At 43.8% G+C, this 25,218-nt stretch overlaps 1 protein-coding gene across 2 annotated transcripts in view; it reads left to right on the top strand.

Annotated features, from left to right (window-relative positions):
* The first annotated feature begins 12,472 nt into the window (after positions 1 to 12,472).
* Positions 12,473 to 25,218, top strand: part of GRIP1 (glutamate receptor interacting protein 1) — a 632,136-nt gene continuing 619,390 nt past the window's right edge. For both annotated transcript variants that reach the window (XM_058557692.1, XM_058557694.1), the window contains exon 1: positions 12,473 to 12,542. In XM_058557692.1, the coding sequence (XP_058413675.1) occupies positions 12,485 to 12,542 (58 nt within the window). In that variant the 5' untranslated portion in view covers positions 12,473 to 12,484. The remainder of the gene's footprint in view (positions 12,543 to 25,218) is intronic.

The following is a 25,218-nucleotide window of genomic DNA, read 5'->3' on the forward strand; positions in this document are numbered from 1 at the left end:
TGGGAGAAGAAGGCAGGATTAGTCACTTGCAAGTTGGCAGTGTGAAGACCAGGTAAAGTGCTGCACACCAGGCAGCAACCCTGAGATGAGCTGGCACCCTGCCTCGGGCTGGGTGGGCCCTGACTTCTTAATGAATTAGTGAGATAAAAACACAAAAGAAAGAAGCTCAGAATACAATTTAAGAAGGAAATTTAGGAGTTTCTCTGTTCATGGTGTATTCCTTACGGATTATTAATTACCCCATAGAGAAAACAATGGTCACGTTGGGTAAAGTCTGAAACTACAGACAAGTGAGTACTGAACATGCCAAGTATCAAACGCTAACTGAATGAGCACAGGCTTGTTTCATTATGTAACTACTTGATCACCTCAAAATACCTGGTCTAGGGTAAATTCTTACTAGATAACCATCCTGGTTTTCAAGTATCCAATGATAACTGAGATAACCACTCTGCTATCTATAGTGCTACTTTATTTACTTAGTGCTTCTGAGATGAGTCTCATGCTAGCAAATATTTTATCACCGACACACTCTGGTCTCCCACCATTTCCAGTGCCTCCTCTAGCTACTGTGGATATGACTGTGTAGGAAGATGGTGAATTGGAAGTGATTTTAGCAACCCAAGGAAGGAAAGGGGCAGTCTGAGGCTGAAGGTGTTTGGAAGCCACAATGAATATTCAAAAACAAAATATAATTTTCTTTCTGGAATAGAGGTGGCAGAGGTGAATAAATGCAGAAGTAGCTATTCTTAAAATCTCCAATCCACTCAGTGTTTGCAAAAACTGAATAAGGCCACATCCCCCCAGGATTATTGGTGTGTATATCAGAGAGGACATATTCAGAAGACTAAATAAACTAAAGACAAATTACGTGATGATCTTTCCTCTTACCAGTCCTTCCTTCCTTTTTTACCCCCTGTTCTTAGCTCTGTTTAATCTGACAGAACAAGCTCCGAAGTCTTGGCTGGTGACATCAGCCAGCACCCAATTCATTGCCCATTATTTCCACGAGATGCCATGGTTTTCTCCAGAATGCGTGCAAGCACAATACAGAACACTTGAAGTCTTTTCCATTGCCCCTACCCTGTGAGTCCAGTGATAAGTTTCTTGTTCAAGTTTGTTACAAAACACACAGACCGATATGAATATTTCTGGTGTTTTGTATTGCGTCCTTAATACTTTTTTGAAATTACCAAGAAAGAATAGATTCTAAAATGCAGTGGCTCATCTCTCAGACCTCATTATTCTGTCCTCACAATGCTCATCACAATGAAATGACTGACTAAGGACTTTGAATACAAGCAAATGCAGAAGCTCTATGTAAATATGCTAGTCGAATCAGGAGAAAGAGAGAGAAAGCTCCTCGGAGTTGTTTATGCTTTCTCGCATCTGAAGTGCCATTTTCTCTGTACATCAGATAACGTATCGATTTTAGTGTACTTCAATACTCAATTTTCCATAAACCATAAAAACCTTAATGACTTCTCCAAAGCTCAAGTGAGAAGCAATCAATTAATTTGCCCAGTAGTTCAACACTGTCAAAATTAAAGTGCTATTTTAATGAATTTTTCAGACATTTAGGATCTACCCAGCAGCAGTTTAAGGCCAAAAAGCCTTTATTTTACTATTGCAAGAAAAGTTTAAATATATACCAACTCAATAGAAAGTTCAAACGTTTTAACCTTTGTGATAAACACAAAGCTGCAAGTCGCTTTACATGGCATTTTGCTAGGGTTTCACTAATGCAGAGTCCACAGCAGCTCTGAACAGAACTGTTGCAGACTCATCCATAATACAATAGTCAAATGCACCAGCTCCTGCCCATGAGACACCATTCCACCAAACTTCAAGTGTTGTGACTTGAAGAATAACAAAAAGAGATGTCCTATTTTCCCGCATAGGTCTCATATCTTACCTAAAATTCCCACTGCTGTTATCACCTCTTTGAAATTAAGGCCACAGTGAAAATTCCTTGAAGGGACAGAGGAGAGAGAACTAACAGGCTTTCATTTGCACAGTAGTGACCAACAGTACATTAGCATGGATTAGTTCATCAGATTAGTCAACGGTCACTGAGAAAGCAGAGGTTACAGTTGGGACAGGTGCAGTTTGGGGATGGTGGAGAGGAGGTGGGAGGGTCTGTATCTTGAAGTGACAACATGGAGGTCTCCGGGAAGAAAGAACAAACAGCAGTGCTGGAAAAGAGGATGCTGAGAAGGGGCAGGATTTGAAAAGGCTGGGGGCAGCCTCCACATAGAATTTCTTTCAGGCTGCTCGGAATATGACTAAGGAGAATAAAGCACTAGAATAGTAATTGGAATTGTGAAATGAGTTAAAAATAGAACTAAATTACAGGCACCTACGACAGCCTCGTCTGTTTCATTCGTAGACCGGGGACTGCCCTTTGCTGGAGGAAAATCTCACTGATGCTGCTTGCTTGATAACATACACTTTGTGTGGGGCCTGAGAAAATTGACTGTGATCCCGAGATGAATGTTTCATTTAGGGGCTCTTCAGGTTTTTTTGTTCTGTTTTTGTTTTGTTTTTCTGTTTTGTTTGTTTGTTTCTTTTTTTCACTTGGGTTATAACGTAAAACTCACTTAATAACTTGGTGAATTTAGGGAAGTGGTTTTGAAGCATTTTGAACTTGTTTATAATTTTCTCTCTTCACAAGACTGGATCTGTTACAGTTCCTTCTTTCACATACAACCATTAAGTAGACTAATTTGCAATTTGGCTGGTTTCCTGTTAGAATTCAGGGTGGCTGTAGATGGTCCCATTTCTTGGTGCTCATCTAGTCTATTGTTCCCTAAAATGTTGAATTAGTTCCCTCATGCCCCTGTTAGTCATCTACAGGCATTTCCATAGAACAGGTCTTTTCCGATTCCCACGGGGCTGACTACAAAGTGCGGAGCCTGGTCGCTTCTGAGGCAAGTCCCAGGACGTCCTGTTTCTTCACTTACAGAAAGCAGGTTGATATTTTTTCTAGGAAGCTGACCTGCCTCATGGTTTCTAGGAGGAGCCAGCTGTTGTCATTCTGAACTGAGTGCAATTTTTTCTTCCCCCACCTTCATTTCTAGCCACATTTTTTCCTAAAGCTTAGGCTACTGTGTGGGTGGGCAAATGGAAGGAGCTGATTATCATTCAGGGCATAAATAAAAATCAGGAGGCAACCCAGTCACCAAGTGCAAGAAGGAACATCACGTCATAAATCTCGTAAGTTATTTTCCATTTACATCACCAGTAGCAAATATCACTCGTAGTGCTTAAATAATGTAAACATAAGCGAGGAGCGACTCTATCCATGGATCCTAATGAAACATCGTCTATAATAAGCATGGAATAAAAAGGCTCATTGAACAGATTTTTTAAAAGTCAAAGAGAATATAAACAAATGCTCATACATGCATAATACATATGTGTTAAGCTCTTGGCGCTCGATGCTGAGACTGAAGTTTTCAGGTTGTAAAAATAAATAAGCTTACAAGTCCCCAAGGGACATCTTTTTTTTTAAACTTTTGGTCCATCAGACAGACATTGCTCTGAGGCTGGTGTTCCAGGGGTTTTCAGTAGATTGGCTGGTCTGGGCCCCACGGCTGGTGTGAAATGAATGCTGCTTAGTGATAAGTTAGAGGAAGATGGATTTGTCTTCACAAAATGCTCTGTTCCTGCTCTTTACTGGGACTCCCTGCAATTACGATATCATCTATTTGTTTCCTTCCAGATATTCACTCACTGTTACTTTGAAGTAGGCAGATGAGCATTATTGTGTATTTCTTACACACGGGAATAGGAAAATTCCAGAAAACTCAAATTGTTCGTAAATGGCTAGGCTGGCAAAAGCTAGAATGAAACTCACACTTCTCCAATTCAATTTCTTAGCCTGTTTACTTCAGAATTGCTGCTGGATATTCCAACCCCACAGTAGCTGGAAAAAAAATCTCAAGTCTTCAACCATTTGTTCTATTTTTTTTTGTTTTTTGCTGAGAAATATTGGTCCTAAGCTAACATCTGTTGCCAATCCTCCTCTTCTTGCTTCAGGAATATTAGCCCTGAGCTAACATCTGTGCCAATCTTCCTCTATTTTGTATGTGGGATGCCGCCTCAGCATGGCTGATGAGTGGTGTAGGTCTGTGCCCAGGATCCTAACCTGCGAACCCGGGCTGCTGAAGCAGAGCGCACGGAACTTAACCACTAAGCCCTGGGGCTGGCCCCTCACTATTGTTTTTAAAAACAATATTCACTAAGATTTTCCTATTAAAAATGTAGTGTTGCTTTTTAGAAAAATTTAAATATATAAAAATGTATGAATAGAGGAGAATATAATGCACAGCTAATGCTAATACCCAGAGAGAACATATTTTGATGTATCTCTTCCCTTCTAAAAATAAATAATTGGATTCATACTCCATACATATTGCTTTTCATTAATCTAGCAGGTCATCTATATTAACACCTACCATTATTTTAGGTACTATTAAGAAATAAGGAAAAAAACTGTCAGTACCGTGACACAATGCTTAATCACTGAGCATTATTACTTTATACGTGTTGAAAGAAATCCTTAGACATAGTTTTATCAAATATGTTGAGCTTACATAAATAAAAAGTGAAATTTATTGGTTAGGTATTTCTAAAATTTTTTTCGTATTCAAATTTCAACTCTTATGATTCACTCTGTGCTTCAGACTTTTCAATGTTTGTGTTTTTCTGCACAATTATCTTCTGTCTCCATGCGGCTGTTGGTGATACAGTATTTCTTGAAAGTATTCTGCTATTGTCTCCAGAACTTGCCTTCAAGCTGATGTCCCCCATCTGCAAGTTTTAATACACATGCACAGGCAGAGAAACTACAAGAAATATACGATCTTAGATATGTAAAAATATGAAAAACTATGCATCTTAGAATCTATGAAATATACTCTATGTAACCCTCCTTTCTGCTTAACTTTATATCATGAGAATTTACTGCTATCTTTTAAATTCATGATGTTTAAGGGCTGTACAACAGCCAATATAATTTATGTAAACAATTCCCTATCAATTGACATTTAGGACCTTTCCAACTTTTTGCCGTCATAAATAAAGACGTGACAAACATCTGTGAGCATAAACCTTTGTTCACATCCTTGATAATTTCCTTAAGAGAGAGTTCCAAAAATAGCATGACTAGGTAAATGACATGCAGCTTGCACTTGCTGTATATTGCCAAAGTGCTTTCCAAAATGATTGTATCAGTCTGTACGTTAACCAGCAGAGTATGTGGGCACAGTGTTTTCTAACCAGCGTTTTTCACTATTGACTAACAGTATGTATAAGTTATATCTTCCTCTTGACCAACCTACCCTTTCCCTTTGTTTCTTCCTTTATTTCTATTTATCACCTGCCAACATGATAAATAATTCCCCTCCCTTTTTGGTATTTACTCCTTTACTGATCCTATGAATTTCAACCAGGAAAGTTTAGTCATTGCCTAGCCAAGCTACGCTAAATGTAGTTAGCTGCTTAATTTTCCCTCTGAAGTCAGCTTCCTTAATCACTTCATTGCTCTAATTTTTTTAGATACTCAAGGGGCTAAACCTGAATTCATTACTAGAAGGTTTTTGTCATGAAGGTAGGAGCCATCTATTTAATTTTCTTGATGAAATGCTTATTTATGTCTAGTCCGCCATTCAGTTAGACATTTTTGCTCTTGTTCATAATAATAATAATAAAAGACATGGCTCTCCATTCTGACCTAAAAGGTTTCTTTTAGAAACATAGTCAAGCCTGGTTGAAATAAGCAAAATTTCCATTACTAGCACATTTATGGGCCAGGTCGTCCTGATCATTGGAGATTTGTTTAGTAAATGAAAACTATTCTTAATAGTCATCCTTTCAGCATCCACTGGACACACACTATAAGGTGCAATGCTGGATGCTTGTGGTCAGGAAGCCTAAGGCACATTCCCGGCCCTATGATAAAAACAATAACAACAACAATAATAATATATTAAATTTACTGGATTCTCCCTGTGTGTCAGGGATAGATCTAAATGCTCGACATGCACTAACTCATTTAATCCACCCAACAATGATATGAGATTGGTCTTATTATTATCTCCATTTTACAGATAGGGAAACAAAGGCAGGGAGAAGCAGGCAATTGTCCAGGATGATGCAAATGGATTTGAACCTAGACAATTTCACTCCAGAATCGGCTCACTTAACACATAGTTCCCCATAAAAACTTAAGAGTATAGTAGGATAGATCAGACTTACACATAAACTGCGATAAAATACTATAAACAAGAAGATATGGTAGAGCATATGAAACAGAAATCAAGATCCAAAGAGGAGCTAGAGTATGAATGGGCCTTGAAAGACAGAAACAACTATATTGTCTTGGGTAGAAATGCAAGTCGACAGAATGGGAGCACAGGCGGAGAGAGAATAAACGCTAGAGCCCAGCGCCCCCGAGGTCAGGTTCTGACTCCAGCGCATACTAGTTGTCAGGCAACTTCTCTCAGCCTCAGGCCCTCAACCTAGTTTAGTTCTAATAAGCAAAGACACGAAAGTGTGGATGCACATGATATGTTTAGGGAATGGAAGTAATGCAAGGTAGAGGGGGTTTAAGGAGGTAGTGGAGAAGTTCAAGGAAGAAAGGAAGGAAGGAAGGAGGGAGGGAAGGAGGGAAGGGCATACGTGAGGAGCCGTTGTGGCTGAAGACAGAATGGAAAAGGTATGCAGAAGTGTTGGCAGACTGGAGACAGCAGAAAGATACTTGTCATTGTACTGAAAGGGACACAACAGCAGCAAGGTTGGCGGTGGTGTGGTTTGGAGTAGGGGACAGGCTGAAGAAGTGTACCCAGGGGAGGCTCCTGGGATTGTCCAGGTGAGAGAGAATGACGCCATGAGTCAGGACAGTGCTCACAGGAAGGAAGGAGAGAGATTCCAGAATTACTTCAAGGGTGTAATTGAAAGAACTTGGTAAACAATCGGGGATTTGGGACTGAGTTAAAATGTTCCTCAGGTTTTCGCCCCAGAGCCCTGGAATGATGGTAGCGCCTTTTGCAGAGAGAAACTGCAGTTAGCTTGGGAGTGAACCAGAGCTGAAAACTTGGGTGTCAACATGTAGACGACTTCAGCAGTATAGACGACTTTGAGAAAGTTTGGATGCAAAGGGAGAGAGAGTGAGTGTCGTCATCCTAAAGCTAATTTAGGAAGGTAAATCTGTTTTGGATTAACACTTTCGTTTCTTCAGCAAAACCAAAAGTTAATTATATATCATGGAGTCTTCTCGTTCTTGTCAGGGACTTTATTCTCCTTTGGGATTAGGCATTCCCTTGAGAACTTGATGAAAAATGCAGACTTTCTTTCATCCCCGAGTGTGTATGTGCGTGTGTGTGGGAGGGGAAATCATAGACAACCATACACAAATTTGCATACAATTTTAGGTATTTCTTGCAGTTTTTGAAGCCCAGGCCATGAATCTTAAGAGTCCGCTCTGCATAACTTCTTTTTTAACCCATGTATTAATATTGTTTTCCAATTATAATGAACTACGTCATGTACTGTGCTAAGCGCCTTACCTGTATTAGCTCATCCAGCCCTCACCATAACATTGCCATATTGGTAATACATTTCAAATGTGGGGGACAGAGTTAGACAGGTTAAATAAAGTGCCCAGGATTACAGAGTTAGTATGTGGTAGAGGCAAGATTTGAATACAGGTATCAGTCAGGTTTCTCCAGAGAAACAGAACCAACAGTGTGTGTGTGTGTGTGTGTGTGTGTGTGTGTAATGAGATTTACTCCAAGGAAGTGGCTCAAGTGGTTATGGAGGCTGACGAGTCCCAAGATCTGCAGTCAGCAAGCTGGTGACCCAGGAGAGCTGACGTTGTTCCAGTCTGAGTCTGAAGTCCCGAGAAGCAGAGAACCAACTGTGTAGTTTCCTTCCAACAGCTGGCGGCCTTGAGACGGAGGAAGAGGTGATGTTTCAGATCGAGTCCAAAGGCAGGAGAAACCTGATGTCCCACTTCAAAGGCACTCAGACAGGAGGAATTCTCCCTTATTCGGGGGGAGGGTCAGCCTTTTTGTTCATTCAGGCCTTCCACTGATTGGGTGAGGCCCACCCACATGGGGGAGGGCAATCTGCTTTACTCAGTCTACTGATTTTATAATTTTATTTATTTATTTATTTATTCCCCCCAAAGCCCCAGTAGATAGTTGTATGTCATAGCTGCACATCCTTCTAGTTGCTGTACGTGGGACGCGGCCTCAGCATGGCCAGACAAGTGGTGCGTCAGTGCGCGCCTGGGATCCGAACCCGGGCCGCCAGCAGCGGAGCGCGCGCACTTAACCGCTAAGCCACGGGGCCGGCCCTGTCTACTGATTTTAATGTTCATCTCATCCAAAACACCCTCACAGAAACCCCAGAATAATGTTTGACCAAATATCTGGGTACCTCATGGCCCAGTCAAGTTGACATATGCAATTAACCCTGCAATGTCATTTTAAAATACACTCCAATATTTTCTTAGACGAACTTTCATTTTGCTTTCACACATGCCTTCCCTAAATTATTCATGTTAGAGCTGCTGCTTCTCCCATGCTTCCTCTTTCCCCAGTTACGTCCTCCGAACTGAAGATTTAAGTAAAAGCCACTTGGATTCATTCTGTTTGCTTTCTGCTCTCTTTATTTTTTCCTAAGAAGAGAAACTATCCAAGAAAGCTGCTTCTTTCATTTTAAATGTTCAAACACAGTTTTGTAGCTAAAAGTGAGTTAGCAACATCTAAAAGAATTCATGAGTGCCCACTAGGAGTGCATATGAGGTGTTGACCGAGTTTTCCGATTCACTGCATGCAATAGAAAAGAAGTGCTGGTTTTTGGTAGCAGCACAGAAACTTACAGGTGGCTGCTTAGTATGCAGTGTGTGTGTTCGTGAAAGTCAATGCAAGATTAAAAAAAATACATTGTGGATGTTTTTAGGCCCTGGAGCAAATCCAAAATAACAGCTGGGATTTTACATCTCCTGGGGGGCTCCTCCAACTCGCAAAATTCAGTCCCAAGAAGTCATAACACTCTGTTTGAGTGGAGGCCCTGTGAGCAGGGGGCTGGAGGCTCGGCTGTCAGAGGACAAAGGAAATGAAAGGGAAGCTGCTCTTTCTCTCTGTCACACACATTTTCAGTTCTTGAACGGACTGAGTGTATTCACGTAAGCTTGAAAAGGTGATCAAACAGGAAAACTAAAACTTTTAGTTTACAGGGGTTTTTTTTTCCTTTTTTACCAGGTGAGGGAGGCACTAGTAGTATGAGAACATGTCTCTTCTGCACTGTATTTTGAAAATTGTAAAGAGAAAGGAGATCAAGCGAGGCCACGTTTAGGAGTACGTCCTATGGCCTGTGCAATCAACTGGGCACAGTGGTTAAGGTAGAACAATTACAGTAATTTAAACTTTGAATTCTGTAAACCCAGATGTAAAGCCATTCAATCTGCACAAATAACTTGGAAGCATTTATATTCAAAAGAGGACCACAAATTCTTAGTGTAAGTGAGCTGATGTCTAGAAGCAAACATGGTGCTTGGAGTTTCAGTCATTAAAGGACATTGATTTTCAAATTTAGAAAAGTAGAAAAATAATACATCTTATATCCTACTGGCTGGCAGATATCTTCACAAAGGTCCCAATAGTGCTACAATTTCCTTGGAATAGATTTTTATATATAATGCTTTGAATATGAGATGACCTCAGACGATGGAACCAAATATATCAGACTAAGTTTTAAATGATTTAGTTCTTTTTTTTCTGGTTTGATATTATCAAGCGATCTCACAGTGTCATGAAAAGGGTTCGTTAAGGGCCTATTTCCCTGGGGTGATGTGCTAGAGGTGGCCCAAGTGAGGTTAAATACCATGATTGTCAACCATCACTGACCACAGCTTACTGTGCCTGGCTCTGGAGACACAAAGAGATAAGCCATATTTCCTCTGACAGAGCTTAGAGCCTAACTGATGACTTAGATGTACACAGAAGGATGACACAATGCATTGGATATTATTGAACAAGTGTTTAGACAATAAGTACTTTGAAGATACTTCAAAGGGAAAATATGAATCCATGCTTAAGTGTCTTTACCAGTCTCAGTTGTACAATCTGTAAAATAAAATATCTGACCCTAACACACAGGAGAATGCATTAATTTGATCTTCTACTACTAAACTGTAATTTTCTTTTTGTATTTCTAGCTTTTAGCCCAGAGTGTTACACAGAGTAGGAATTTTGTCTACCTGAGTTAAAATACTAGTAACAGTTGTGAGCTGGAACTCCGGATCAACCGTAATCTGTCATTCATCTTGAGGGCACAAGTGCACCACTGATGGCAATGTAACCATGAGTATGGTTCAGTCCATACCTTAGGGTGCAGGTCTTCTAGAATTATGCATGTTAGAACAACTACATACATCTAAAATGCTATAGAAGATGCCATGTTAAGACGTCATTTCTATGTGGTCAAAACCTAGGCCTTTGCCTGTATACAGACACCTGCTGTCCTGGTTACGGCTGCGTTTGCCCTGTCCCCTGCGGAGAATCAATGACAAATGCCTTTCTCCACATAAAGTTGGTGGGACTAGATCTTGAAAGAGGATTAGGACAAAAGCACCCAAGACGTCTTATTTATTTCAGGATGGAGGGTGAACCATTTAAGGTGACAGGTGAGACATTCATATTGATTTTCTGGATTTTACTTCTCCAAGAGTCTGGAAAGAAGATTGGAGCAGCTCAGACCAGATTTCCACTGATAACCCCCCGGAGATGGTTTGACTCTGCCCTTCCTTTAGCCCTTCAATTCCTTTACTGTGGAAGCTTCTGGGCCTGGGCTTCTCCTTGCTTAGGAGAGCTAGCCACTTGTCTCTGGCAGCTGGGCAGTTCTGTAATGACAGAAGGCCACCCAGCCAAGGGGCAGGAACAGGAGCAAACATCCCAGGCTGATAAGACTGTTTATGCAGCGGCAGGGAAAACAAAGACGCTATCTTTCTGTCTTTTGCAGTTAGCACATTTCTCTGGCTGGATTATTTTGTTTCCAAGGGAAGAGAGAGAGAAGGCTGGCAGGAGCCAGCGTCCCCAGTTTGGGAGAGCAAACTGCAGTTCCTTCAGAGGCCAAAATAAACTGCAGGACCGAGAGTCATGACAGTGCAGTGGTTGCTCCCAACTACAAACCAGTAGTTATAGCCTCAGGGGCCCGAATTCTTCAGTCCCTGTCAGACACTCAGGAGGAGCAGACCTAGCCTTACCTGGCCAGGCCCCAGCCTGGAGGCAGACGGACGTCAGAACCCCCAGGACGGGCAGTTGCCAAGCGTCATCGGAAGACTGTTAGGAACCCCGCCAAGCATTCTCCTTTTGAAATCACAAGCCAGCGTCCCCTGGTCTGGGCAGAATCTTCCAGGCTCCACTGTAAAGCGGTCCTCCTCCCCCTAGTCATTCTTCACTGATATTCTATGAGCCTATGACATGGGGAAGAAACTAACCGTAAAACCTGATCATAAAACCCTTCTTGTATTTGAAGACAGCGATTAAATATTCACTCAGCCAAGGTCTCCTTGCTTCATTTAAAACAAAAGAGGTTCTCTCCTCTCGCCCTTCCCACTCCACCGGAAAACGCATTCCTGGACCCGGCGCTGACCCTCGCGCAAGTTGCTATTCCCCTTAGTTGAGGGCAAGTTAGAGAATCCGCGGCTGCCAAGTCTCCACTCGGGGGAGGGGGCGACAACGGGGCGGGGGCAGCGGCGAGAAGGAGGGGCCGGAGGGAGGGACACTGCCCCTGCCTCCGCGAGGTCGTCGCCCAGCCGGCGGGGCCGCGGGAGGGGTTTCGGAGGGCGGCGCGGCGGCGGGGGCGCGGGCGCGGGGCGGGCTCGGTACCTGCGGGCCGGGCGCGCCTGCAGCGGGCGCGGGGCGCGGAGGGAGGGTGTGCGCGCGCCCTCCGTGCCCGCTCAGCCTCGCGCGCGTCTCGGGGGAGGCTCCGCCGGGGGAGCGGGGAGCCGCCAGCGCAGTCCTGCCGCCGGCCGAGCTTTGTGCGGCGGCGGCGGCGGCGCCGAGTTCCCACCTGCTGGCGGCGGAGAGACAAGGAAGGGGAAGGAGGAGGCGGCGGAGGCGGAGGCGGAGGAGGAGGGGAAGAGCGGCGGCGCGAGCGCACTCCCCCGCCGGCGCCCACCTCCCGGGGCTCCGCAGTCCCCGCGCCCGGCCTGCACGCGCCCCGGCCCGGCCCGGCCTGCCGTCCACGCCGCCACCCCGCCGCCGCGGCCCCTCCGCCGGCCCGGCCGCCGCCCCCCGGCACCGCCGGCGAGTTAGAGGCGAGCGCGGGGCGCGCGGCGCCGCCTCCATGCGCCCGGGAGCCGCCTCGGCGCCCCAGCCCCGCTGAACGGCCCCGAGCGGAGCGGAGCGGAGGGGAGGCGGGCGCGCCCGGGCGGAGAGCGAGCCGACCGCGCGGCGCGGGAGCGGACACCATGCCCGGCTGGAAGAAGAACATCCCTATCTGCCTGCAGGCCGAGGAGCAGGAGAGAGGTGAGCTGGGCGGGGCCGGGGGGCGGCGCAGAGGGGCCGGGCGGGGCCCCCGGGCCGCCCCCCCAGCGCGCCCCCGACCTGTCCCCCGGCTCGGGAGAGGGCGCCCGCCCTCCGGGGCCGCGGGCCGTCGAGGCGGCGTCGTGCAAACTCAGATTTCTTTTTTGGGGAGGGCGTGGGGAGAGGGGGGTGCTGCAGCAGGGAACTTTTCGCTCGGGGAGAGATTTTTCTGGAGAGGACGTCGGGCAGCCCCAGCTTCCCCAGGGCCCGCGCGCACGTGGAGCCCCGAGCGGCCGTCCTAGGGGTGCCGGTGGGGGGTCCCGCAGTGCTTTAAGTGACTTTTCAAACTTTCCACCTCTTCCCGCAGCCGCCTTCGCGGTGTCCCCGCCGCTGGCTGGGCTTCATGGTGCTGCCAAGCCCGAAGTTGCTGGGATTCAGAGAGGAGGAGGAGGAGGAGGAGGAAGAACGTGGGGGCGGGAGGTGGGCGCTGCCCAGGTCTCCGCAGGCCGAGGGGGGGAGGGCGCAGGCTGTCCCCAGACCGAGGGGCTGGGGCTGGGATGACGCCTCGGAGATGAATTATGCCCCAGCGCAGTCCCCGCTGTCAAGTTAATACCGCAGGACTGCGGGCTTTTCATAATTACTGTCTGTTTCTTTGTAAAAGGCAGCTCTCCGTGCCAGGTTGCATGTAGACCTTTTGTGCTTCAGCCTGACAAGCACGCTTGGCATGTTGCTTTTAAGTGACTTGGGGGGAGGAAAGTTGAAGGCCTTTTGCACTTTAAAGGCTTGGTGCTGTTGGGGTTATTTCTCGGTGTTTGGATTGTGCAGAGGTGACCAGTAGTTCATCTCGGTCACCTGGATATGATGTACTCAGTGCACCAGAATTTCCTATGCAGGCCCCACGGGGCTGGAGGGATGTGCGCGTGGCTCTGCTCGCATCCAGAGGGACCCTGGCTGGCAAGGTCCACCAGGATTGATTTCTCTGCACCTCCCACCCCGGCCTGGCCTGGCTTCGAGGAAAATGCTTCAAAATTGGGAGGGTTTCAGGATGCTGGGTCCGCATGGGCTGTGGCAGCAGTCGGTGCGGAGGTTAAATGGTTCTGGGGGCGGAGTGGGTGGGTGAGAGGAGCAGCAGGGGCCCGATCTGGTGCGTGGAGAAGGCACAGTTGTCAGCAAAGCTTAATCCAGCATCTTGATGAGTTGGTATGGAGGGCGGCTTGGTTATTGGGCATGCCAAAAGTTTCAGGCTTTTGAAATAATGCTTACTACTGAAGAACCAATGTACAATTTCCAGTTTTTCTCTAGGTGGCACAACCTGTCTTTGGTTTATATCCTGTTTCAGGACTCAGGGAATTCATTATTAGGTGTGTGCATTTCCAGCACACTTTCTGGCAGGTGACCCACTAGCAGGGCACCCCTGCTTTAGAAATGCTTCTACTTTTCCCTTCTCCAAATCATATCTTAAAAGTTGCAAATAGTGGTACCAGATAATTTATAACCAGGTAAAAGCACTAAATGAAAGCTTTCTGTCAAGCATGGAGGTCTGCCCTAGCAACTAAATGTTACAGTGCACTTGGTGGTAAAGGTATCTGTTTGCTTAAAAACACATGGCAGTACTGTCAACAGATTTTATCGGAATGCTGAAATGGGTAGATTTTTGGATTGTGAAAAAATATGCTTGTATATCTTTTAGAAATATATGGTAACTTTGAAAGATGATCGCCTCATCTGCTTGGTGGCAATAAGACTGAATTTCCTCTGGAACATAAAAAATCTGCGTCAGAAATTGGGTGTTCTGCCTTACCTTCTCCAATAGAAACAAACAGGGGATGTTGGTTATTGGTGTCTTTTTTCACTTTAAAGACTTCTTACTTTTTGGTTGTATTGTTGGATGCTTTTCTAATTAGTCTTGTTTTTGTTTGGCTGTAGCATTTCTTTTTGAGGTCCTGCTTCATTAGGAAGGCACAAATATACGTGTTTTGTTTCTTTTAAAATCTACTTGGTGTTTGTGTTTCAAGTGTGTGTGTGTGTGTGTGTATACACATATACATGGATACATATATTTAAATTAACTGAGCTGCCTACATTATTTTTAATGCGTATGTCAGAGGACACTGCTTGAGACTGGCTTATCCTTTTGGAAGACTTTTATTGTAATGACCGATGTTTTCTATTTGCATTTGGAATCAGATTGTATTTTTGTGTGTGTGTGTTTTTCCTTGGAATTTACAATTTTAAATGATTCAAGTAGTATTAAATTAGGTTCTTGTTAAATATAAACAAAAAGATAAAACTATCAGGTTGGTCAGGAAAAGAATGAACATAGAGGGACATAAACATAACACATCTTTAATTTTGTTTGAGGATAACGTTGACCAAAATGTCAATTTCTAATATCTTACCATTGAATTCTAAGGTTGGATGTGCTCATGGAACCACTGCTCTTTCCGCATCCCCTACCCCAATTTACATTTAAACATTCTGAAACCCATTATGGAGACTACTCTAGCATAACATTTTTTCATGTAAGTTTTATTTAGCTGAATCTCTTTCCGAAACTTAATGCAAATTAATACAGGCTGCTATCCTCTTTAAGGACCATGTATTTGAACAAGTATTTCTTAGCATTATTCTTTTTAAAAAATGCTAATCTTAACTCAAAGATTGAGGCAACCTGTCTTCTTGGTATTGTCCCATACAGAGAGAGGTTCGGCCAATCTCCGTAATTTCATGCGGTATTTACACACCATTCAGAGCCTGGGTTCGTCTCAAAGGCCTCTGTTGGGATGCTGCCGAGTGAACTATTGCTGCTGCATGCAGTACTGAGCAGAGAAACTCACCTATGGTTGTTGCAGTAAATGCAGTCACTTTCAAAATGATGTGTTAAGATTCACCCATGTACGGTGACATACTATTAAAATTCAAGATCCATCTCTCTGTCCTCCCCCCAATTTTCTGCCTGAGCTGATAAACCCAGTCCACTTAGAAACCACCTAATACATTTTTGGGTAAATGTTTTGGGAGAAGAGAAATGATTCTGAAAACTGTTCTATTTAATGTCCCTTCCAATCAAATTAAGTAATTTCTTAGTTGTTTTAATCTGGTTATTAGCTGATCATGTGTGATAGGAATATAATTGTTAGGGAAAATCTCAGCATAAAGGGATAGATGCCTCAGTAGTTAACCGTGCCTTTCTTTTGCCTCCTAGCTTCCCTTCTGATTTTTGTGGCTTTGGTTAGTAAATGTGTGTGTGTGTGCGCGCGCGCGAGTGTTTGTGTGTGTGTGTATTCACGAGGAGAAGTGTATGCATTGTGTGTACCTCCCCTCCCTCTTGCCTTTCTGTTCTTCTCATAAGTTTTGGGGGTCTACAGGTGAACTTGAGAACTTCCCTTTGGGCTCCTGTAGGAATTACTGTGCCTGGGGTTTTGCAAATGTTTTGTCGAATGAGAGTATTTGGATCTCTTTAGATGTAAAGAATCAGCTCTCATAAAATATCCGTGAGAAAGCACAGGGGGCTCACGCAGCGTGGCTTCGGGCATCTTCGGTCTGTTTCATTTTGCACACCACAAGGAGGTCTGGTGACCCTGCCCCACACAACCTGCTTCATGAAAAGTCCAATTTGAAATTTGGGTTTTGACCAGGGAGCTCTGTGGGGAAAGAGAGGAAATCAAAACGCACGGAGCGCCTGCTGTGTGTCGGGCCCCGTGTTCCGTGTTTGCATGCGTCATGCTGTACAGTTCTTACCGAATGCCTATAAGGTAGGTATTGTTGTTATTTCCCCTGACAGATGAAGAAAACTGATGCTCACAGAATGAATAAACTTGCCAAAAGTTAAAAAACCAAGACTTAGGGCACCAGTTTCTAAAGAGATAGTTCGAAAAATAAGTTCCATTTCTTGAGATGAAGTTTTGAGCATTTTATTAACATTGTAACCTCTTATGGATGTTTTGGACAGAATTTTAATAAACTGCCACTAAATCTTTCATTAAGAATTCATCAGAAGAGTGTTTTAGTTATATATACTGGGAAAAAGCTTCCAAAATATATTTTGGGCTTTTGACAAACTGACTTGGCTAGATAGGTTTATTAACTCTAACAATAAGGATTGAAATGTCAACATATTTTTAAGTAGAATTATTTGACTAAACTTAAAGAAACTCATTTAAGTGAAAGACTTTTCCACTAAAGACTTGACATAATTACATAGTTTTCCTTCTTTTCAAAGAGTATTTGCCACGAAGGCAGGAATTAACAAAAATTAGGTATTCTTCCTGGCTGTGTTGAACTGGAAATTACTATAATGTTAATAATCATTATGCATTTGCTCTTTTGCCAACATTTTATTTAATTAAAGCCATCCATCTGAGCACTCAGTCTGGCTATCTTTCAGAAGGCCCAGTGGCCAGACAAAGGGACTTCGGATAATACTTTGTCCTGCGGCAGCCTGATCGGTTTCTTTCATGAAGAAAAAGAAGTATCCACTTAAATTGGTAAAGGATATTGAGAAATGAATACCATGAGTTTTAAAACTGCTGTATTAAATGCTGCATGGTAGCTGATAGTTTAAGGCATATGGGATTTGATCAGTTTATTTTCAGTTCAATTATCATAGTAGTTTCACAATAGAAAATGCAAAAGTCATAGTAATACAAAGTAACATGTCTAACAGAATGCTGTTCAAACACTAAAGCAAAACCTGGATTTGAATCTCTTGTTTCATCTTCTATTAAAATTTATTTCTTCTTAAATTTAAAGGTTTCCTAAATATAAATATCTATTGATACAAATTTCCTTATTCAAGAAGCCTACATGTTTAGGCATGTCAGTGGCCAGAGGATGCTGTCAGTTTTATGGGAAAGTTAACGTTCTTGAAATATATCTGCTGATTAAAACGCACCTGATTTCATTTCAATGCGCCTTTCACTTCAACAGTGATTAAGCTTTAAACACCAAATTAGGTGCTAAATGGAATGTGAGGACATGGCTAGTGTCCTAGATGGATTCCTTAGCCACAACCAGCAGAGTGGCTGACAACAAGTTATTTGAGGTCAAATAGCAGTGGGTTTAAATCCAGGTCAGGAGTTCCCAGCTCTGTTGGTCTTTTAACTTCTCAAAGCCCTGTGTTCTCTTCTTTAAGATGAGGACAAGTAACATTTACCTCATGGGAGGATTAATGAAACCAGCAAATGTGGGGGAACGTATGACAGTACCTCACATGTAGTTCAGGTCTCAGTCCTGGCAGCTGTCATTTTTATGATGCCTTATATAGATCTGTAAGCTTAACACCTCAGGGTGCCCTGATGATGAAATGATAAGTTTTTATTCTTTAAAACCTTCATAAACTAGTAAAAAAAAGTCTAGTGTTTTGTGAAAAGCTACACTGAAACACAGAACTTTCTATGAGGCCAAGGTCTTTGATATATCCTAGCTGACTCTCATGAAGATGAAGAAACTCCAGTGTAGAGGGAACGTTTCATCCATTTAGTAGACATTTATTGAGCACCAAGTGCCCTGATGGGTGCTGGTTCCTGTTTTCAGGGAGATGATTAAGTGTAGTTATAGAGTCATGGATATGACAGATGGCTTAGTGCAGCCTCTCTCCTCCTGTCCACGTTGGTGCTGAGGGAGCAGAGAAGAGGGGGTGACTGTGCTGAGGGCAGGTGGGCAGAAGAAAGTTTCTGAGGACAGCTCTCCGAGGAGGTGCACAGAGGAAGTATTAAAAGACCTGAAGGCAGAGGAGGAGTTTAGAAAGTTGGGAGGGGATGTGAGGGCAGATATTTCCAGCAGGGGACATGGTGTGTTCCAAAGCATTGTGAAATAAAATATTCCAGAAACCAGGAAACCCTTACAGATTTCTTAAGGTGCTGAAGTATAGAATATGAACGTGCATAAGAACTGTAGAATGTGACTATGCATTTCCCCATGAGCTGGGGAAGCTGGGTGGGAGAAGGTGAGGCTAGAGAGGGCCAAATTTGGAAGGACTTTGTATGCCAGATTGGAGAGTTCAGATTGTATCCAGTAGGCGATGAGGAGTTAATTGAAGGACTTCCAACAGAGAATTGAAAGGATCAGATCTTGGATTTAAAAAGGTCCCCTTTCGGCAGGAGGAAAGGTTGGAAAAGGGAGAGACTGGAGGGGTGGGGATCAGGTGGGAGGCTCCAGCCCTGTTTCAGGCCATGGGGATGCTCAGGAGAGGTCTGGTGGGCAGGTGAATGTAGGCAGCATGGGGGCGTAGGTCTTTGGTTTAGTGGTTTACCCCGTGCCTGCTACAGAGCCTGATATTCCTCCCACCATGTGTAGCCTTCTTTACCCCTCCCCCCAGATGTATGTAGGGGAAGAATGTAAACATAATCTGGTAGAATAATGTGAAAGTAGAGGACCAGGCTGGTCATGATAATAGCTTAATGTGCACCAAGTTTTTCTTTTAATTATATGAAATTCACATACTATCTAATCCTAAAGGAAAAATAATTATCCTGTGCATTTATCTCCTAATAAAACTAATTTGGAATTTTAAGCGATTTTTTTTAAACTGAAAGAGAGAAAAGTAATAGTTATTATTTTATAGAAATGTCTTCCCTAGTAATAGAATTGGGAGGGTTTTTAAAAATTATTATTTTCTGAAAACAACTAAATGCTCTGTGAATGAAGTTTTCAAATACTTATACTAGACTCAAAACCAGAAAACTGAGGTTCAAGTCCTCTCTTGGCCATGTTCCTGATTGTTTGGCCCAGGCACAGAGGGCCCTTCTGAACCTCCCTCTTCTCATCTGTAAAGTAAGGATGATTCTTGGCATAGTGACCTCCTGGGGTGATGTCATGGGGTAAAAGCTATTATTGTTACACTGTTACATTACAAAGGGGAGAAGTTTTTGAAGACTGAGAGTCTTAAAGTACATTTGTCTCTTAGCTGGGCATTTCTGGATGGAGGTGTAATTTTCATAACTTCTGTTTCGTAAACTGGAAATTTTCATTAGAAAAATCTTAATTCTTGGGGCCAGCCCAGTGGCGTAGCGGTTGTTTGCATGCTCCACTTTGGCAGCTTAGGGTTCGAGGGTTCGGATCCCGGGCGCAGACCAATGCACTGCTTGTCAAGCCATGCTGTGGTAGCGTCCCATATAAAGTAGAGGAAGATGGGCATGGATGTTAGCCCAGGGCTAATCTTCCTCAGCAAAAAGAGGAGGATTGGCAACGGATGTCAGCTCAGGGCTAATCTTCCTCACCAAAAAAAATAAATAAATAAAATTAAAAAATCTTAATTCTTAGTCTTCCAAAATGAAGTTCAAATATGTTATGAGGTTTCCCCCTCAGACTCCAATTTGTAACAAAATAACTCAAATGTTGCAACTAAATTACAGTGCATACAATGCTGCACAACTCTTCAAGGCGGCCTCTTTCCTGGCTGCAGAGGCTGCGCTTGGAAAAGTCCAGCTCAGATATTGAGTGGACTTTGCTGTTGCTCCCTATTGTTCAGTTTCTGTTTCGCTCCGGTCCAGGCTTCGGTATGTTCAGTTTCTTCATACATGGAGGCTTTTTAAGGGAGAAATTCTTGCAGATCTCCACTACTGACTTTATTTTTATTATGCCACTTAAATGTGTAGTCACATAAAACTAGGTGTAAACTCCTGATGCTTACGGCTCTCATACAACCACAAAACCAAGACAGATTTTGCAAATGAAATACAAACAAAACTACCAAAAAAAAATATCAATAACTTTCAAATCAACAACATTTATTTCACGTGACTTGATATTGTTGCCTGGAACTAAATTCCCTCTTGCAGTGTGAATACGGTACTTGCTGCTGTGGAAAGTAATACTGAAACTTTTTTCTAGTTGAACTCCTTTGAATCCTTGGTTTTAACAGGCTGTTGTCATTTGGTCTTTCCTAGGCATGAACACATCATTTACCTGTGAAGCCCTCTATTCTCACTGGTCTGTTTTGCACCATTGTGATCCTAAATACAAAGCCTGCTGTTGGCACTGCATGCTGATCTACACTAGTACTTTTTAAACTATTCGTGGAGAAGGGCTGTTTTTCCCTCGGTCTGGTATGTGGTCCTATAGCACAATGAGTGCGTCGTGTGCAGCTCCCTGCCCCGAGTCTGATCACACCTGCACTTGTCCATACCCTGCTCAGTGAGAGGAGCCCATTCAGCCCAGACTTGGGTGTTGGGGCAATGTCCGATGGTGATAGGAATTGCTAAACACCGCTCATTTTCAGTGCTTGTCTAACCACGGACAGTAATAAACAGGTTCCTGACTGGCACTGTCCACAGACCGCACCTTGAATAGTATTGGTTTATAATATGTTTACGTAGCTGGGGTTGGGGAGAAGGGTTCAGAAGGATGGGGTGTGTGTGTGTAAAAAGGTACACACTACTTCTAAGATATACAAGTGAAACATAATTTATTTTCTGTGGGTACTTTCACCTTGCTTTCAAGATCCCATTCCCACTGAAGATGGAAAACATCTGATCTTGTCAAGAGCATATTCGTCTCCAATTTAAAAACTCTTAGGTCATTGTTTCTCTCATTTCTCAAGGGTTTCCCCTTCCTGCTGTACCAAGATGGTGTTTGGGAGATGGGGAAAGCTTGTATCCTCATGGCCCTGGGGAAGGGCGTTTTATTCATTGTGTGACCTCACTGCGTCCCCTGCTCTGCACTTGGCATGCCTGGTGACTGGGCGCTGTGCCCTGGTACCCACTGAAATGAGACTGTTCCTGTTGGATCTTTTGAATGTCATCCTGGCAGCTGGTTTGGAGTTCCCAGACCCCGCCGCTGTGTCTGGTTGTGAGATCCTTGTAGCCTGTGACCTTCTTGTCAAAACCCTTTCTAGGTGCCAGTCCTGTCAGCATTTCCACATCCGTCCTGGGAGCCAGGGCACGCTGAGCTGTCTTCCCTGAGTCATGATGGAGTTTGTGGGGTCTTGGAGGTGCCCTCAGCTCCACCTGTCTAATGGCACCGTCTGTGGATATCATCATTCTCTTGCTCCAGCGCCATGTTGAATGGTGCCTGTGTCAAATAGGGGACCCTCATGCTAGGCGAGGAACGGTCACTAATGGTCAGAGTGTCCACTAATGCCCTCAAAGCTGCCCAGGCATTAGTTTTTCTCTCCATTTGCACTTATCAAGCCGTTTGGAATCCTTGCAGGGTATCGGACACTTATGTTGATCTTCTACCCCTCCTCCTTTGTTTTTCTCTCTCTGCTGTACTGGATATCTGGAGTGGCTTAAGTGACTTGAAAACTTAAAGCTGGAAGGGACAGGAGCCAGAGGATGAGTGAATGATAAGGGAGGGAAGCGCCCTGTCCCATCGTTAGGTGGACACCTCTCCCTGAGATGTGAAGTTCAGGGAAGAAAGAAGTGGAGAAGAGTTGCCACGCAACCTGGAGAGGACACCATTTGAAGCTGGCGAGTAATTTCAACCAATACCCTCCTCTGTCTACCTTGTACAAAAAACTTTCTCACTGAATAGTTTTCCTAGAAATCTGCCCTTTACGTTTCATCAACAAATGTGTGAACAGGAGAACTGACATATTTCTTCTCATGATTGGTAGTATAATTGCAATGTGCATTTTCTATTAGATATTGATGTATTTTAAAGGTTTACTTTGTACTTTGAATAAAGATGTTTAGAAGAAATCACTAGGTATACTCACGACTTCTTGAATGAATTGTTATTAGAATTAATAAACATATTTTTTATTGGTGAAGTGTTAATTTTTTTCACAATTGTTGAATATAGTAGACAGTATGAAAATTTGTACAGAGTTTGACACCATAAAGTACTAGAGGGTATTTTTTAGATATAGTCCATCATTTGAGAAAAAGTTAATGAATGTATTTTTTACCTGCCAGTACATTAAGAAATAACAACAGCAAAACAGTAGAAAATAACATAGGTAAACATTCAGATAAGAGTGTAGTAGATATTTATTTGTTTGTTTGTTCTGATATATACTCGGTGAATAGTTTTCCTCCTTGATATCTTCAGATGTCAAGTATTTATATCTCCTATTACCGAGGTTCATGAATTCCACTGAAAAAGACGGAGAAGTGTGCACTGATACCCTCCTGAACTCAAACTTAGACAGCCGTGAGGATTGCTGCAGCGCCCTCTTCACAAGTGTCAGGATTGTTGACTAAAGGAGAGTGGCATTTAAAATGAGATTTTTCAGATGAGTTCGATGTTTCTTTTTAAATGTGTAATTTTCTAGTATGTGCAGAGTACATTTTCATTAAATGAAAACCTTGAACAAGGCGATTAAAGTTAGTTTCTTTGTTACTATTTCACTTCCCCCCCCATAATTTTAGTTAGGAGGATGAAAATTTGCCAGGCTAGAATCAGACACCTGTGGTGCTGCATCTGCTAAGGGAGCACCTCGTCTGGCCTTGTTCATGAACTTGCATGCTGACATGTAAATATGTGAGAGCTCTATCACCAAGGGTAGCCCTGGTTTTTTCACCTACAATGATATAAAATTATTGAGTGTGATCTGGTCTCTGCATTCAATGACTGCGTTTACTCGAAACCCTACCCTCTCAGCCTCTGCTAATCCCAATGAAAAGGGAGGGAGGGCAGTGTATTAGTCTGCTCAGGCTTCCATACAAAATACCATAGACGGGAGGCTTAAGCAACAGAAGTTTATCTTCTCACACTTCTGGAGGCTGGAAGTCCTTGCTCAAGGTGTCAGCACGGTCAGTTTCTGGTGGGAGCTCTCTCCCTGCGTTACCAACAGCTGCCTTCTTGCTGTGTGTGCTCACATGGCCTTTCCTTGGAGTGTGCATGAGGTGAGGAGTGGGGAGAGCTGTCTGCTGTCTCTTCTTATGAGGACAGTAATCCTGTGGGATCAGGGCCCCACCCTTATGACCTCATGGAACCTTAATTACTTCTTTGGAGGCTCCATCTCCAAGTACAGCCACACTGAGGAGGGTAAGGGCTTCAACATATGAATTTGGGGGGACACAAACATTCAGTCCATAACAGGCAGGAACAGAAGTTTATATGATGTTCCTATAAATTTCATTTTTCAGTATCTGGAAACTGCTCCTTTTCAGCAGAAGATGATGTACTGGTTTTAAAATATGGCCTCCAAATTTTTTGGAGAGTTTTCCCATTGAGTATCTGTGTCCCTTCCCTTTGAATCCTGCAGGCTTGTGGCTGCTTTAACCACTCGGGTGTGCTGGAAGTGAGGCCGTGTGACTTCTGAGGCTGGGATACAAAAGATGACGCAGCTTCCCCCTTTGTTAGCAAGGGCACTTGTGTTTGGAGCCCTGGGCCACCAGGTGGCTCTGCTACTTCTGACTACCCAAGGCCGCCATGCTGTGAGGAGGCCAGTTCACGTGGAGAGGCCACGAGGAGGTGCTCTAGTTGGCAATCCAGGTCTTCATTCTTCCCAGCCCAGGCACCAGATGTGTGTGCCTTTAGATGATTTCAGCCCAGTGTTGAGTCGCCCCAGTCTTTGAGTCTTCATAGCTGAGGCCTCAGACATCAAGGAGCAGGTACAAGCCATTCTCGCTGAGTCTTGTCTGAATTCCTGACTCGCAGACACTGTGAACATAATAAAATAGTTCTTAGAAAGTACCTAGGTTTGGGGGTGATTTGTTATACAGCAGTCCCTTAGCTCTCGTTCTGCGTTACTCTCTGGAACTCATTGTTTATCATCAGCAATGTCCTCTGTATCCCCATCCTCCTCCATGAGCGTCCCCTTCTTGCTCTAATTGAAACGTGGCCCTCCCTTGGGGATTGCTTCCTCTGCCCTCTCAGGGTGGCAGTTTTCTTTCACATACCCCTAGAGGAGGGGCAGAACGTCCTATTTGTTCTTCTTTGCTACTTCCAGAATGTTATTCCCTCCTTTCTAAAAATCCTAATTTTGGATCTCGTGCCATCAGGCTCCACAAACCCCTGTTCCTCCTTGTTGTCGCTTTCTGGAATCTGTGACCATTTTAATGCCTGGCTCACTACCACTTGTCCCAATATTACTTCTGTCAGAATTCTTGTGACTTCGATATTTTTATAAACTGTCCCTCCAGTTACTTGGTTCCTCAGTCCTGTGTCCTCCTCTCTTCTAGTTGTCTTATCTGCTGCCCTTCCTCAGCTACTCACTTCCATGGCCACGTCCTACACCTGTAGTTCTCAGAGTGAGGTCCTGTGGCCTCTGGGGGTCCCTCAGGCACTCTCAGAGGGTCTCTTAGGTCAAAACTATTCCCATAATAACACTAAGACGTTATTTGCCTTTTGAACTTTATTCTCCTGTGAGTGCGCAGTGTGGTTTCCGGAGGCTCCGTGACCTGTGATGAACATGTTCGTTCTGGCAGCTAATGGAATGTGTGCTTGCGTATTCTTGTGTTTTAATTTTGATATGGTAACTGTTAATAGACGTAACCCACATAACCAAAACCTTTTTTGGGTCCTCATTCACTTTTAAAAATGTAAAGCCATCTGAGGCCAACATGTCCGAGAACCACTGCCCTCAACCTGTCGTTACCGATGACCGGAGCCCTTCTTTGTCTCATCTTCAAGCATCTGCTCTCCAATCAACATCTGTCTTTCTGACTGTTGCCCTGACTCTAATAACCCTCCAATCCCCCAGGATCTAAAATCCCTCGACCCTGCTCCCTTTATACTGTCCCACACCCAGCCGTGTCCTTGTTTCTCTTCTTCCCAACTTAAATTCCTT

Source organism: Diceros bicornis, chromosome 17 (assembly GCF_020826845.1).
Source record: "Diceros bicornis minor isolate mBicDic1 chromosome 17, mDicBic1.mat.cur, whole genome shotgun sequence".
NCBI classification, from domain to species: Eukaryota; Metazoa; Chordata; class Mammalia; order Perissodactyla; family Rhinocerotidae; genus Diceros; species Diceros bicornis.